At 43.5% G+C, this 17,081-nt stretch overlaps 1 protein-coding gene across 6 annotated transcripts in view; it reads right to left on the bottom strand.

Moving 5' to 3' along the window:
* GRIN2B (glutamate ionotropic receptor NMDA type subunit 2B) overlaps positions 1–17,081 on the bottom strand; it is a 231,584-nt gene that overhangs the window by 35,191 nt on the left and 179,312 nt on the right. For all 6 annotated transcript variants that reach the window (XR_007904021.1, XM_051784128.1, XM_051784127.1 and 3 more), the window contains 4 exons: positions 16,800–16,971; positions 15,991–16,144; positions 14,344–14,469; positions 11,200–11,429 (listed from right to left, as the gene is read on the bottom strand). Coding sequence is in view for 5 of the 6 variants with exons in the window: in XM_051784128.1 (XP_051640088.1) it covers positions 11,200–11,429; positions 14,344–14,469; positions 15,991–16,144; positions 16,800–16,971 (682 nt within the window). In the remaining variant the exon portion in view is untranslated. The remainder of the gene's footprint in view (positions 1–11,199; positions 11,430–14,343; positions 14,470–15,990; positions 16,145–16,799; positions 16,972–17,081) is intronic.

Raw genomic sequence — 17,081 nt, forward strand, 5'->3', positions numbered from 1 at the left:
CAGTGGTTAGGACTACTCACAGCACTTCTTAAGGGCAGAGGAGCAGGCAATTCCCAAGTGTCAAAAGTCAGGCAGGCAAGGCAGAAGGCCTTGGCTAAGCAGTGATCTTCTCTTGGAAATAAGGCAAAAAAGGAAGGTGTATGCCCGGTGGAAGCAAGGTCAAGTGACATGGGAAGAATACAGAGATTCTCCTTGCTGCTGTATGGAGAAAATTCATCTGTCCAAAGCTCAGCTGGAGTAAAAGCAGGTCACAAATGTGGGGGACAATAGAAAGTTTTTCAAATACATTAATGGCAATAGGCAGGATAGAAATATCATTGGCCTGTTACAGGATGAGGATGGTCACCTCACAAACAGGGATAGGGACAAGGCAGGGGTGTTTTATGCTTTCTTTGCCTCTGTCTTCAACACAGATAAGAGGGTCTCAGTGCCCTGAGCTGGAGGACCATGACTCTGAGAATGATCAACTCCCAGTTGACCCTGAAATTGCGTGGGATCTGCTGCTCCAGCTGGATCCCTACAAATCTATAAGGCCTGATGAGATTCATCAAAGAATTCTCAAAGAGCTGGTTGATGTCATCACAAAACCTCTCTTCATGATTTTTGAGCTGTCTTGGGAACCCAGAGAGGTCACAGCTGCCTGGAAGCTGGTGAACGTTGTCCCAGTTTTCAAGAAGGGCAAGAAGCAGGACCCCAAAAACCACAGGCCAGTCAGTCTCACTTCAGTGCCTTGTTAATTTATGAAGAAGATTATTCTGGAAGGTATTGAAAAAACACCTGAAAGACAATGCAGTCATTGGTCACAGCCAGCACGGTTTCATGGGACGAAAGTCCTGCTTATCAAACCTGATTTCCTTTTATGACAAGGTAACCCACTTGATTGATCAAGGGAAGCCAAATCTTTTTGGATTTCAGTAAAGCTTTCAATACTGTCTCTCACAGAAACCTTCTGGACAAAATGGCCAGCACACAGCTGGATAAAGACATCATGCCATGGGTGAGCAAATGGCTCACAGATCAAGCACAGAGGGCGAGGGTAACATCAGACTGGCAACCTGCCATTAGTGGGGTTCCACAGGGCTCCATCTTAGGCCCTGGGCTCTTTAATGTCTTCATTAATGACTTGGACACGAGACTGGAAAGGATACTAAGCAAGTTTGCAGATGACACAAAATTCAGAGGAGCTGTTGACTCCCTCGAAGGCAGGGAGGACCTGCAGAGAGACCTCAGTAAATTAGAGGACTGGGCAATCACCAACCATATGAAGTTCATCAAGGGAAAGTGCCGGATTCTGCATCTGGGATGGGGCAATCCTGGGTGTACATACAGACTGGGGAATGAGATGCTGGAAAGCAGTGTCATGGAAAGGGAGCTGGGGGTCCTGGTTGATGGGAAGTTGAATCTGAGTCAGCAGTGCCCTGGCAGCCAGGAGGGCCAACCGTGTCCTGGGGGGCATCAGGTACAGCATTGCCAGCCGGTCAAGGGAAGGGATTGTCCCACTCTGCTCTGCACTGGTGCAGCCTCACCTTGAACATTGTGTGCAGTTTTGGGCATTGTAATATAAGGAAAATATTAAGCTATTAGAGAGCGTCTAAAGGAGGACAACAAAGATGGTGAAGGGCCTCGAGGGGAAGCCGTATGAGAAGCATCTGAGGTTACTTGGTCTGTTCAGCCTGGAGAAGTGGAGATTGAGGGAAGATCTCAGCACAGTCCCCAACTTCCTTGTGGGTGGAAGAGGAGGGGTAGACACTGATCTCTTCTCTGTGGTGACCAGTGACAGGACCTGAATGAATGGCATGAAGCCGTGTCAGAGAAGGTTTAGGTCGGATATTAGAAAGAGGTTCTTCACCTAGAGGGTGGTTGGGCACTGGAACAGGCTCCCCAGGGTAGTGGTCACAGCACCAAGCCTGCCAGACTTCCAGAAGCATTTGGACATGGTGTGACTCTCGGGGATGGTCCTATGAAGGGCTAAGGGTTGGACTCGATGATCTTTGTGGGTCCTTGCCAACTTGGCATATTCTGTGATTCTGTGAATCCAGTCGTCACGTCAACTCTTCCTGATTGTGGGCCCAGTTGCAGAAATCAACCCTAAGACTGCAATGGTAAAACCCCAGTGTCTTGTCTTCAGCAGTCAAACAATACGTGCCTTGATTTATAAACACAAAAAAGGGAAATTAAAAAAAAAAAAGAGAGAATGAACAGCACCAAATCCAATATGTCAGTTTTTGGAGGGCATAAAGTTACCCTGTGCTCCATCAGACTGACTTTGTGGTTTATCACCCAGTGATGTTTCAAATTCTCTGTCTTGCTTTGCATAGTGCTTTCACCCATGAATTGCTATAGATAAGTCCGAGAAAGGAGTTATCAGTTAGTGCAGCTGACTGCAGCAAAGTTGGCAAGGAATTGGATTAAAGTAACTTTTAAAGGAAGATGTAGTGTTGGTCAGACCCATAAACAAGAAAGAAAAATATCCATGGATGTCTGTTGGCAAAATAGGGACACATGCGGGTCAAGGAAGGGAACAGAGCAACCTAGTGACAATGCAGAGGTGAGAGAGGGCAGGTGAAAGTAAAAGAAAGGAGTTCAAATATAGCAACTTTAAAAATAGTTGTCCTTGCAAAATAACTAAGATGAAAGCAGAGATCCAATTGGTGGAAGAAGTCTCCATCACATGCAGTTATTGCCAGAACAATGCACACAGTAGCATTGTGCAGCCTCTTTGCAAGCTGTATTGCTATGTAGAGACCTGCTCTGTGTGGTTTCTGCACAGAGCAGAAGACTGAAGATCTTGGGCAGTGCAGCATCACCACAAACAGATGACACCTCAGGGATCCCATGTCTTCCACAGACTCACCTGTGTGTGCATGCTGGCACCAGACTGCCTTTCTCCTGACCCAGGCATTAAGGATATACCAGGCCTGAGGGGCCGCTTCACTATCAGACCACCACATACAGACAGAGTCCGCTCACCGTCAGCAAACCAGGTGTCTTCTGGATTTGCAAAGTGCGTGAGCATTATACAGGCTCTGCACAGTTTCTCTACACAGAAGGTAATAACAATGCTTGAAAATTTCCTCAGGACACATTTGGTGGTGTATAGGCTTCAAGTCAGTCATACTGTTAGGTATCCCACACACTTGACCAGAAAACATCTGTAGTGGAATCACTACAGCTTCACCAGTCAGAGACAAAAGCTCCTTGCAGAGTATTAGTATGTGTGATATCAGACAACCACAGTCACATCTGTTGCAATGAAGTGGGCTGTGAAATCCTAGCTACAGTACACTTAACTTTGCTTGCATGCATGTAGAGGATGGAGATCATCTGTTTATCCCAGCATCAAATCATGCCATGTATTTCATCTTTGAAAGTCAGCTTCCTTGGAAAATAAACACAAAGGGGCTAAAGGCCTGAATAATCCCAGGAAACACAAAACAGAAATTAGCAAGGCAGAAAGATGTCAGTTATTACACTCATGTTAATATCATTAGAAGTGTAGATGTTCATTCTGAGGGAAAAAATTAACTGATGAAAAAGACCTTGAGAGGAGAGGTGGCAGCTGAGTACAGAAGAATTTGAAATCTATTTTGTTTGCACATGAGACAGCTGGTTAATAAATTATGAAACACGCTGAGAAATTTAGAGGATGTAGTTTGGTGGGGGAGCAATTCCATTTTTCCCCCATTTTCACTAGCAAAGGAAGGTCTTGCTTCTGAGTACTAATAGTAGCCAACCTACTGTTATGTGGGTACTAACCACTGGGTAGTAGGGTGAAATCCTGTGCAAGTCTGGCAAACCTCCCAAAGACTGCACAGGGGCCAGAATTTTCATCCAAGTAATTAGAAAAGCTTAATCATCACATTAGTGCAATTTCTTAAGCACCTCTGTAAGGCAGGGAGGCAAAGCAAAAAAGCAGGGCATTAGAGTAAGGGCAGTTGGAGCATTCCAGCACCTTCCCAGAGGCAGGAGATAATGCCTTCCTTTAGCCTTCTGATGAAAGCTGCCTCCCACCTGCAAGTGGAAGACAGAGGAATGAAAGCTGTATCACTTCCTTGGGAGTCCTGGGGTGCTGAATCAGGTACATCTGAAGCAAACAAGTCTACTGGGCCACGAGTAGACTTAGGGGAAGTTGAGTAGCCAAAGGCCTGGGAGAAGCAAGGCTTCTTTCCACACAGAGAAGTAAAAATGTATGGGAAGATACAATCTGCCAAATATTTATCAAGTATATGTATGTACATATAACTTTAAATGTCACAGTAGCTAGGCATTAGCAACGAAAAGGCGGGGGGAAAGCTGTTATATTTTTTTTAATCCTGTAGATTTCATCCTCCTATCCCCTACCCACCAGCAATTCAGCCCTGATCATTCAGTTGAAGGAGGCCAGCTCTCATCTCTAAGGCTGCCAAATTCTGGTGGTAGGGCCATTGTCTTTTATTTGACTGCAAAGTGCCAAGTACATTTATGGCACCATATAAATAATAAATAAAAATAGTCATTGCTTCCCTCTCCACTGACTTATACTGATGCGAGAAGCAGGACAATCCTTTGCTTCCCCCTCTTTTCCCTTATGTAACTCTCCAAAGACAGCTTTTTCCAGACTGCCACGCAATTAGCACAGAAGCAACCAAATTTAACCAGGACGGTGTGGCAGGGGGAATGCAAAAGCTGCAAGCTTCCATGGCCCCATAGCCAATGTCCCTCACCCAGCAACTCCCATCTGTGCCTCCAGCAAAACCCAAGGGTTTGCATTTCTTCCTTTCCAGCAAGGATTAAGCCTACAGTCTGACTCTGACTATCCCCTCCCCTTGCATCCTACCTGCTCAAGTTCCCAACTAAACTGCATTTTTTTAACTGGTATTAATCCTGAAGAATCTCATTGCAAGCATTTGCTGCCGTTAAATCACAGAATCACAGAATGGCTTAGCTTGGAAGGTACATTAAAGATCATCTAATCCCAATCCTCATGCTGTGGGCAGGGACACCTTTCACTCTATCAGTTGCTCAGAGCCCCATCCAATCTGGCCTTGAACACTTAGAAGAATGGGGCATCCACAACTTCTCTGGGCATCTGTTCCAGTGCCTCACCACAGTCACACTAAAGAATTTTTTTCCTAATATCTAATTTAAACTTACTCTCTTTCACTCTGAAACCATTGCCCCTTGTCCTGTCACTACATATTCTTGTAAAAAGTCTCTCTCCGTCTTTCTTGTAGGCTCCCTTCAGGTACTGGAAGGCCAGAATTAGGTCACCCCAAAGCCTTCTCTTCTTCAGGCTGAACAATCCCAATTCTTGCAGCTTTTCCTCATAGCAGAGGTGCTCCATCCCTTTAATCATTTTGGTGGCCTCCTCTGGACTTGCTCCAACAGCTCCACGTCCTTCCTGTGCTGGGACCCCAGAGCTGGATGCAGCACTGCAGGTGGGATCTCACCAGAGCAGAGCAGAGAGACAGAACCCCCTCCCCTGACCTGCTGCCCAGGCTGCTTCTGGTGCAGCCCAGGATACACTTGGCTTTCTGGGCTGTGAGCTCACATTGCTGGGCCATGTCCAGCCTCTCATCCACCAGCACCCCTAAGTACTTCTCTGCAGGGCTGCTCTTGATCCCTCATCCCCCAGTCTGTATTGATACCAGGGGAATCCCTCTAATCAACAGAAAGAGAGAACCCTGAGGGACCAAGTCAAGGCTAAAGCACATTGCAGCCTCCTTGCCACTGTGCACTACACAGTGCTGAGCATAAGAAAAAGAGGGAAAATGACAAAGGATTGAAGAGGGTGGAAGAAAAAAATCCTTGAAAACCCACTGAATTTAAACATTTATAGTCTTAAAAGTACTGAATCACATTTTAGCACACAGACACCGAGGTTTGTTCCAAAGATCTCAGCATAAAAATCATCCCAATCCAAAGTGCAGAATGTCTAAATCTGATAAACGTACTCATCTGCAACTGCAAAAATTTATCTGAGATCATATTTATGTACACAATAAATGTAAGTCACAAGTTAGAAAGATCTATTACTAACATCGATATGCTGTACATATTTAATAGCTATTTATTAATATGAAAACATTAGCATAATATGTAATTACACATAATAAATGTGTATTTTGTGTAATTGCACACAATATGTAACTACACTATAGAGTATTAGTAAATACTTCGTACTATAGCAACTGATGATTTACAAGGAGATGCAGAGAAATAATCAGATTTTAAGCCATAAAATTTCAGATTATGGGAGCTAGTGGAAATGGCACAGTCTTACTTCTGTCTAGCTAACTCATATCACCACAAAGGTGTCCTGAGAATAAAAATCATACTGCTGTTGAAAGGATTGCATATTTTCTGCTTTGGGACACCACCACATAAAAATTCCTTTATATCCTGCTGAAATGTGTGAAATTACCACAACTGTCTCTTGATAGTGAATGTTTAATCCCATGGAAGATTTGTACTACCTCCAAGCCATCCAGTTAGACAACCTTCCCATGACAGACTTTACAAGGTACAAGACTGACCCTCACTTTTAGTCCTCTTGAAAAATGTATACCTGTAGATATCTAGCTCTGCATTTCCCTAGACTTCTCCAGAACAGATATTTGTTGTACAAAAGCTGCAAGCTCAGAAAAGCATTTAACTTCAATCATGTGAATAATAGTCCATTGACTTTAATGTCACCACTCATGAGCGCAAAGTTAAGCACAAGCTTAAGTGTTCTGCATATCTGGGATCCTTGTATAATGTCGATTTAATGTGCTGCAGAGTATAATGTTGGAAATAATTCATTTTTCAGTTTCGCGGCCAAGCACCTGCCAGAATAGAGCAGATCGGGGGTTTTTTGCAGGTTTTTCACTGAGGCTTTTGCTTTGTATCAACCTGAAATGTTTCATTCACCTCAGAACTACGTGTGTTGTCTTGTCTTCCAATTATCTCCTCCTGTCCCTTTGTTTTGTTACAGAAAAAAAAATACTTTTTTTTCCTACTTTCTCTAAATGTAGGTCAATTTTATTTGTAGTGCCTTTAGAAAATGACATGTCAAAATACATGTCAGAAATATCAAAGTATTTTGTTTCAAGTATACTAAAATGAGCTACTTTGGAAAATATCAGAATTTCCTTCTGGCCTCTTATGCTCTCCTCAGATTTTTTTCAGTAAAATTATTGGCCAGTTTTAACTTCAAAAGTTATTAAAAAAATACCCAAAACCAAACACGTATCTATCAAAAAAATAACTGACCTATGCTGAACAGAAACAGGCCCTTTGTCTTGGCATTTCATTAACATCTTAAAAAGCAAATAAGTCAAATACCCGTGAAATTTCAGCAATCTATATTAATTTGCAGGCATGCAGAAATACATTTCTCTCCTTTTTATGTCAATTACAAAATTACCATTTTGATACTTTATTAGCTTCTTTGGCATTTGCAACTAATTTATACGAAAGGATACTATTTTTTATTATTATTAACCTACTGCATTCTAAATTATTTTATTTAAATGCCCTGCTGGCTGTCCACATTTCCTTTTATTCTATTACTACTGTATATGAATGGAAATTACGTATAGCTATTAGATTACTTCACACATTAGTTCATTTTATATAATCTTTCCTGTATTTATTGCCTTCGTTAGACTGAAATACCGCAGGCGCTTGTTTCTCTAATGTGTCTGAAGCTCTCCCGTTAATGGAAATTGGGTTATATCTCCTGATTACAGTCAGATGAAATCCAGACCCGGGAGTCGACTGCAGTATTCTGCGACAGGCTGTCTTACCACTGGAGCTTTCGCAGGGGGTCAGGGGGGTAGCAGCCCCCCACATGGATTCTAGATGGATGCAGTCCAGCAGCGCGTGCAAGGATGCTCTGGCTGGGCTTGCGGTCTGTCCCACCGAGGGGCAGAGCTCAGGACAGGGAGTTGACATGGCCAGCATGGCACTGCCCCTTCCAGGGCCACATCAAGCCCCTCTGCTGCGCAAGGTAGACCAGCAGAGGCAGTGGGTGCTGGTTTGGCACCTGTGCAGAAGGAAAGTGATTCAGCGTGCCACGATCACTGGGAGCTGAAAGGGAGAGGCTGTCAGAGCAGCACTCCTTCTGCAGGACTCACAGGGACAGTACTGCTCTCAGGGAGGAGCAGGTTTCTCCTCCCTCAAACTGCCCACAGCTGCCCCAGCATTAAGAGCTACAGCTTGACATATGATTTAGCAGCTCCAAGGGTTAACATGGGGGAATTAACAGCCATCGTGAGATGGGTTCTTGGGGAAGTTCTGGCCCCTCTTTTGAGCCAGCTAGGCCCAAAGGGTGGCACTCAGCAGGGTTGGCATCACCTGGGACAGAGAGAGTGGCAGAGGTCACTAAGCTCAGTACAGGGAGCCTCCAGACATCCTTAGTTCAAAATGGTACCCTGGCACAGGGGCATCCACTCCAGCCCAGCTCAGACAGACCTGCTCAAGAATCCACACAGCACAGCACAGCACAGCAGGAACATGACATTAGGCATTGTCTTGCATGTCATTAGGAAGTAAATGTTGGGGCACAGCCAAGACACCATCCAAGTCCTGAGACATCTGGTGTGTTTCAGCCTGTTTTTCTGGGGAAGTGGCATATCAGCAGCTGCAGGTACCTCTCAGAGTGGTTTTTCCCAGGCAAGGCCCAAGGAAGAGGGTCCAAGGAGACCCTCAGGGTGGCTGTCTCAGAGTGTAGCCAGACTGACCTTGACAGGTGTACCCCAGCCAGGCACAGTAATGGATTTTGTGAGTGCATCTGGCATTTTGGCTGCTCTACAGTGCCAGTGGGACACCTTCCCCAGATACTGTCATACTACAAAGACATTCACAAGCAGATCTGGGTTTAGGCAAGTAGAAACAATATCCCTTAAAATAACTATCCCTTTTCTTGTCAGCTTGGATTACATCCTCTACTGACTCCTTGTGCTGGACACAGATGCCCTTACCACCTGATGGAGAAGACCAGGAGACTCAGTTCTGCTGTGGACACCAGATCAGACATTGGAGATAAAAGGGACTGGAAGCAATAGTTTTTCCTCTTGGAAAAGACAGTCTTTCCCACTTGGCTTTGAAAGTCTGAAATGGCTTTAAGCAGGCAGGAAGAGGGAGGTAGAGCATACAACATCTCCATGTGCCCTGGTGTGGCTGCACCCTTCATCCTGGCTAAGTAGTGTATTTAGAGGGTGAGTCAGCTGCAAGCAATTATGCAGGTTTTGGAAAAGGGAAAATATGAGATTCACAAAAGTGAATTCCTCCCAAATCATGGCATCTTGAAGCAGTGTGACAAATGCCTGGATGACCTCTCCCAAGTTCTGCAGGGCCCTCTGCATGTTCAAAAAAATGGAAATACATGGAAATCCATGAGCCCAGTAGACCAAGCTATTAACTCACATCTTTTGGCTGGAGCTAGTCCCACCTGTCTTTATTCTCCAAAGGCAGCTGTTGGTTTCCAGTTTCACCAGCCAATTTTCATCTGATTTCAGATGCTCTGGTAGATTGTAATCCCAATATTGTAAATATTGTAAATAATTGTAAACCCAAATATTGTACTTGCACTAGCAGCTGTGTTTGAGGCATATCACAATGCTCTGACTATGTACTGTAGCCTTTCTCTTCCCCAAGAAACAAAGCATATATGCTTTAGGATAGCAAATGAAAAAACAGGTATCATGGCAAAGAAAAGTAGAAGAAAATTACCTCAATCCAATACACACAGGTGGCCCTACAGTAAAATCAGCTAAGATAGGCCCAGAAACTTGTAACCAAAGGCTCTGTGAAGCTCCAGGAGTTACCCCTTTCAATTGAAATTTCATGCACATATCTCTGCAGGTATGAAGAATATCTTAAAAACATGAGAATAAAAGCATGACCCTAGGCACAGCCTGAAACAATAGATCACAGGTACAAACTATCCCATTTAGTTCAGACAGTTGAAAACCTAATGATGACAAACTAATGTTAACTCTGATAGGGCTGGCTGGTTTTGAACAGTATCTTTCAGTCTGAAGGAGCCCACAGCTTTTAAGCAGCCTCTGCAACAATCTCCATTTAGCAGAAAAACATCCTCCCCTCCACCCCATCCTCAACACAGCACACTGCAAATGTGAAGACAGTGTGAAACAAATTGAGGTCAAAATTAAAACAAATAACAGGAGCACTTCTGTACGGATTGTATTATTCTGTGCCATGTTTCATTCCAGGAAAAAACAACAAATGGGAAAGAAAAACTCTTAAAAATTAATCCATCACAGAATTTCTAGCCTGCTGCGCAGGACACTGCATGCACAAGGGGCCTGGCCACAATTTATTTCTAGACTGTCATGAGGGACACAAGAGTCAGTAACTATAACCAGTCCTCCTCTTGCTGCCAGCCCTAACAGCAATGTATGCAAGCTTATTTGGCTACCCTACAATGGCATGATCCCTTAAGCAGCCCCAGTGACTGAGTTACAAACTCAGCATGGGCAACTGAGCCTCACAACACTCAATTGCTTGTGAGTAACCTCACCTCAAAACAAAAATTAAGCAGCGTGCAAAGCTTTACACCCTCATGAACCAGACAGAGCTACCCTGCATGCATCAGCAATCTTCTCAAAATCCTCAAGTGTCCAGGGTCCAGCAAAAGCAAATGGTCTGCATGGACAAAATGCAGTACAGATAAACAAGGCAGTAAAACAGTCTGAACAGGAAACAATTTCTTGTGCTAAGCCTCCAAAGGCCTTGAAAAAAAAAAAGACACTATAACTTTAAGTGCAAGTAATAGCAAATCATCAAAGCCATGCCGATTTACCCCCACGGGCAGAACTTTTCCTGAGAATAAATTAACATATCACATTTGCTAGCCTAATGGCTAGCATTCCTGCACAGACAAATTATTTCAGCCTGAAAAAACAAGTTACAGCCATTGTACACATCATCTCCAAAGCTCCATTAATTCGTTACTTGCTGACAGTCAAGGTGTGGTTTGGAATTGTGTAAGCAAGCACAGTTCAGTTCTGTTTATAACTCATTCCTGAAGTTCTTAAACCATGTAAAAGTGCAACCGAATACCAATGAAGAACAGTTGTTAAAACTAGGGCCTAAAGCTATGATGTGACTATGAAAACATCCGCACAGTTCCGTAGTGAAAGCAAAGAAAAGAGGGTGGAGCAGCCTCTTCTGTAGAAAAGGCTGCTTTGAGGGTTTGGGTGGATCGATTACCTTTTTGTCGCTCAAGCCAGACACCTGGTCCACGTATTCCTCTTGGATCATGAAGGCAGCCAGGTTGGCAGTGTAGCTGGCCAGAAAGATGACAGCGAAGAAGGCCCACACCGACACCATGATCTTGCTAGTGGTACCCTTGGGATTCTGTACTGGCACAGAGTTGTTGAACACCAGCCCCCACAGCAACCAGATAGCTTTGCCAATGGTGAAAGAGGGACCTCCTGGCTCTAGAGTGATTGAGAAACATGATCCCACAGTGAGCATCTGAGAGTAAGTGGTCTGCATTTCCATTCACATCCACATCTTGACTTTAGAGTTAAGAGCAGTATCTATTCCCACTTGTGAGGTGAATGTCCACATCTGAACTCCCTATGTTTATGACACCATATCTCAGCAAAGCGTATCCTGAAAAATTATTTTTCAAAAATATCCTCAGATATTTATTCTGTCTCGGAGATTTACATTGAAACCTTTTACAAGGGCATTCTTTTTTATTTGATTAAAATATCTAGAAGCCCAAACAATTAATTTTGGTTCAAGTGTTGTTACCAGAAATACAGTTTGCTCAGACAAATTCTGTCCTCATTTCTAGCTGCTCAAGAGTGATGTCCTTGAGCTCCCAGCATACACCTGGGCAAAACATGGTTCTCACTGTACTTGTACAGGTGCAAGGAAGAGGACCATCTGAAATAGCAGGGCTCTACAAATACTTCTCCAAGAGTGTTTCTTTACCCACTCTGCCGAAGACACATGAACCAGAGAAGAACACAGCTCCCTCTCTCCATGTTCTGTGTCTAAGGTACATAACAGTGATATATACTCTGGTCTACCTCAGGAAAATCTGCAGCTCTGCCTCAGATAGTCCAGGAATGGATCCAGTGTTTTAAAAGCTCCTATCTTCCCCTTATTCACTTTTCATACCCCAGAAGCCTTGTGTGCTCATGAAGCACTAGGTCTGAAAACTTGTGAAATCACACGTCTCTCCCAACAATCTCGTACCCCCAGCACATGCTGGTTCCATTAGTGGAAACCTAAACCAAAATTTCCTCAACTTGAGCACAGGAAGAGCTGATAGGGAGAATACAGATTCAATTACTCCAGGATCCTGCTTCAGGCACCAGGAAGATCTTCTTAGGATGAGAATCCTCTGGACAGTTCAAACACCTGCCAACCTGGTCAGCACCCCATGCTTTATCAACTTGGATAGGCTGATTGGAGCTTAGTGCTGCTGTCTGTGGTTGACTCCATCAGATTAGCAAAAGGGAAGAAAGCTTTGACATGTTTCTCCAAAATCCTGAGCAGCAAATAGCATAGATCATCTGAAAGCACTAACATTTTACTCTAAGTACAGCTGAACAATGCAAGGGGCTCATTTTGCACCCAGGGAACTGCACACCAAGCTCAGAGCAGAATCATCACCTGGCAAAATTGGTGCCTCTAAATACCAATGAGATAAAGTTCCTGCAAGAAACATGGTTTATCACTCCTTGTCTTTTTACATGCTGGAGTGGTATTTTTATATCCCTTCCACCTAATGTGCCCTAAGACACACAGGTGAAAGGCCTGAAAAACATCAGTGGTATAAGATGTAAGGAAATCTTGAGAAGTTCCCTCTTAAAGCCTTCCTCTCCACTGATCACACCCTGACTTTGTCAGACACAAACCAAGACTGTAATGGGAGACTTCAATCCAAACCAGGAACCTAGAATCTTTCTGAGCTCTCCAATTTTGAGTGCTCCACAACAGCACAACATTATTTGGAGACTAGATCAGGGCATGTCCACTTGACTCTGGAGAGAAAAATCTTAATGTTCGTAAGGAGAAAATCCAGGTGTGGGAGGCAGGGGCATACTGCCATAGTTCAAATGCAGCCAAAGTAACATTAGCCAGCGTGTTCATTACCAAAAGCAGCATTGCAGTCTCTGCAGCAGATTTCTATATCTTCACATCACATATGTCAGGGATTATATCTGCCTGATCACGCCATACTGTTCATAATTACTCAGAAATACTGATAATTGCAGCTGCAGTTCAGATGACTTGATAACTGCACAACTGCACGCCTGTACTAAGAACTGCTTCCAGTTCCACACGTGTATCAATATCTCTCAAAAGACTCACAGGTTTATCAATACTTACTTTTGTGTCCACAAATCCATGGGGCTATGATCAGTTGCCATAAAGGCCCTCCACAGCTCCATGTTAAGAGACAAGTTCTCCACTTTTCTCCAGTTCCCCATGCATGTTGTTCTGCCTGCATTTTCATTAACACTTTTTATTTTCACTCCTCTCCAACTTGATGGCATAAATTCACTCAAAGCACTAGACTGGGGAGCAAATGAGTGCATTTTTCAGTAACTATCTCTCTCCCACTATTCTGAACAGGTCAATAAACCCAGAAATGTTCAAAGGGCTGATTTATCATGGGGTGAAGATCTGCAGATGACAGAAGACTCAACTTGCTAATTATCTTCATCTCAATAAGGAAAAAAAGGCTGTCTCTTAGGCTGTCTGTTCATCTTCTCTTTAACTCATCTGGCTGCCTTCTGAAGATCAGAACCACAGAGATGGATCACTCACTTGTTCCCATCTTTCCTGGTTCTTTTGCAAAGTAATTCTTCACCCACTCCTAAGAAAATGAGCTTCCCATTTTCTGAGTTGGTCTTCGAAAGCCAGAGAGCCAAGTAGTGGAAAGACATGACCAGGTGACAGATGTGAAGTCTGGAGGACATAGCACTATGCTGGGAGGCTGGCAGAGTGGCTTGCTCTCCAGGGAGTCGTAGCACTAAAGGATGGATTGATAGTGCTGAGCCCTATGATTGTCTCAGGGAGTGCAGCATCATGGGCCCTGCCAACACCAACTACCAGGGCCCATTTTCCCTCAATGAGAAACAAGTTGGAGCTGGTATTTGCTTTAAACATAAAAGGCAACACAGCTCCGTCTCTCGGGCCAAGCAAATTATCCATTATACACATCTGCTCTCTTCACAGTCTGTTTTCCGCCTCCATCCCTGCCCTCTTAGGTCTGAACTCAGTGTTCAGAGTGGGCTAGATCTGTATTATGTTCAAGGCAAAGAACACCCTACAAAGGAATAGGACTGAAAATAAGAGAGAATCATAGCAAGAAAGGGTTCCCCTTACCTCTGCCATCAGCAAGGCACCGATTATAGCCCACAGGGCTGAAGTACTCAAAGACAAAGACGGCCACCGCAGAGATGATAAGCAGCATCACAAACATCATCACCCATACATCAGCACTGAAAGGCTCTGGATAGGAAGAGAAAACCATGATAAAAGCCCCGACAACAACCTCTCCTCCTTTGCTTTCCAGAGCACACCAATGTGGGGCAAACTGGGTTGGGGGAAAACAGAACTTAAAACCTTCAACCTGATTCTGAAAAGCTTCTTGAACAGGGAGAACTATAGTTTCTGCCTCTGTAATGACTGCATTCCATCCTACTGTTTCGTTTGTGACACATGGCTCCATCTGGAACTACGTGCAGCCATTGTGGCATGCATTGATAAAATAAAATGCATTGATAAAAGATTGTTCCCAGGAAGTCCTCCAACACCATCTGGAGAGAGTGGGGAAAATCAAGCAGAACTGGCAGAGTTTCAGACAAGCATCCAACTTTCAAGATGCTATTGAGCCAAAGAGCATCTCCAAATTTCTAAGGTTCAGCCATAACGATAGTAGTTTTTTCAGTTATTCCATTCCTGTAGCAATAGGAACACTGGCTCATTCTAGAAATGTTAGCATTCATGTTCTGCAAGTATTTGATCTCTGCCAGGTTTTCTCCTTCTCCAAGCTGGAACAGATAAAAATGGGACTGAAACAGATCAAAGAAACTGAGAATTTTGTTCCAGAGTATAGCCAATATTGCAACCTCTGTTAAATTGCAGTTTAAAATTTTGGAGTTAACTTTAACGTTGCTTTTACATACCCCAGCAATATTGCTGGACTTGGCTAAGGGCAAAAACTCCTGAAGAGTGAGTAGTCATGAAACTCCAACTTAAAAAGGTTTTGGAAAATTTCATTACCCGTATAAAGTTATTTCTATTGTAAATGTTCTCATGACTCTGGCAGAGAGCAGACAGTAATTATATAACTCCTATTCTGTGTTTGCTGCATCATAAAGCATTTTATAAAGTCAAATAGTAGATACAAGGAAGATATGAATGTCTTGGGGAAATGCAGCATAATTTCTGCATTCTCTGATCACTCTCCACCACTGAAGGACATTAGAAATGCCTTTATTGGAAGACCCAATGTCAGCACAGAATTGATGGCTCAACTGTTCTTGAAAAGGTCTATTAGATCTCTAACTTCTCCTAGTTGCTCTGTCAAGGGAGGGTCAAGTTAACAACGTCTTTACAAATAATGTCTCTCAAAGTGCAACAATTTATTGCTAACTGCTATCACTAAGTGCTATGGCATACCAGCTATAAGGTTTGAATCAATTTTCTTCTGGCCTACACTCCTCGAACATACTATTAGTTGAGTCACTGGGAAACCACGTGCTGCAGCGTAGGTGACAACTCTGAGCAAGCCCATTCTTTTCTGGGACTAGGCACACAATTGCCGAAAAATGCCTTGACTTGGAACTCCTATGCACTGCCTGTTTGCATTTGCCCAGATTTTGCTAGCCTGGGATTTAGAACTAAAACAACACAGTATATTTTTATATACCTGTCCCACAGGTACTCCCAAAAAGGAGCTTTCAGGCTAAGAATCACAAGCAACCTTCACCTAATTTTTTAAGTTTTAATTTTAGATTTAACTGATACCTAAGAAGGCAGAAGGTGAGACAGTTCCGTTGCTACGTGACACCATGACACTGATTCCCGTCTCAATGAAGGGCACAGAGAAATCCACCACTTCTGAACGCTCCTCATTAATGGTGAGGGATCCCACAGCCATATAGGCCCGTTTGGTGACAACCTGGAGGAAGAAAAGGAAAAGATCACTCACAGACATGAAGCAGTACTCAACTACCACAGTCAAGCCCCTTCTCATCTTTCTGCCTTTCAATACAATCCTCTTACTCCTGTAATCCCATTCCCTCGATTGTTTGTAACATCTTTCCTGTCTAATCTTTCATCAGGACACTTTCTTCTTGCAGGAAACCTTTAGACATTAATCTTCTCCTCAAAGCTGGTATGTGTATAAAAAATAAATCCACAGAGGTCTTAGAATAAACACATCATCCACAGAGAAGACATCTTATCTCATTTTTCTGTCCTTGTTTTATCCTCCCTCTAACACTGAGAAGTCTTATTTCATTCTTTATGCACCTTATATACAACCTATGCATAATCTAGGGTGCATGGATATCAGCCTCTTTCTAAGACTGTATAGGCCAAATTTATGAGAGCACAGAGAATAATAATTAATTGTCAAACAGGAAAGGTAGTCACGGTCAGAGTGTCAGAGCAGATTAATTTACCCAGTGCTAAGAAAGAATGCAGGCCAATAATTTCCTAAGTCACCTCTCCTCCTGTCCCAGAAGGAGATCCAATAATGATGGGAGACTAGAACTGATGTATGTCACCCAGCCCAGAGATAAACCCCTCCATGGCCTCCCTTTGCTGCTGACCTCTCCAATCATTCCATTCCACGTTCCATTGATCTTTTTCCCATGCTTGCCATTAGTCACCAAGTAGAGGTCATAGGTGAACTTGACAGACTTTGAGATTTTCTTGAGGATGTCAATGCAGAACCCCTTGCAACATTTCTTCATGTAGTCTGGCTCCTCATCGGTTTTGTTCCTAAATCATAACAACAATAATGGGTTAAAAGACTGGGAGAAACACCTTTAATTCCCTTCTGTTGTCAGTTTGCATTCCCCTTCCCATAGTATAATGTGGACACTTTCTCT

The sequence above is a fragment of the Manacus candei genome, unplaced genomic scaffold (genome assembly GCF_025592945.1).
Source record: "Manacus candei isolate 608988 ecotype Guabito, Panama unplaced genomic scaffold, ASM2559294v1 h1tg000018l, whole genome shotgun sequence".
Classification (NCBI taxonomy): domain Eukaryota; kingdom Metazoa; phylum Chordata; class Aves; order Passeriformes; family Pipridae; genus Manacus; species Manacus candei.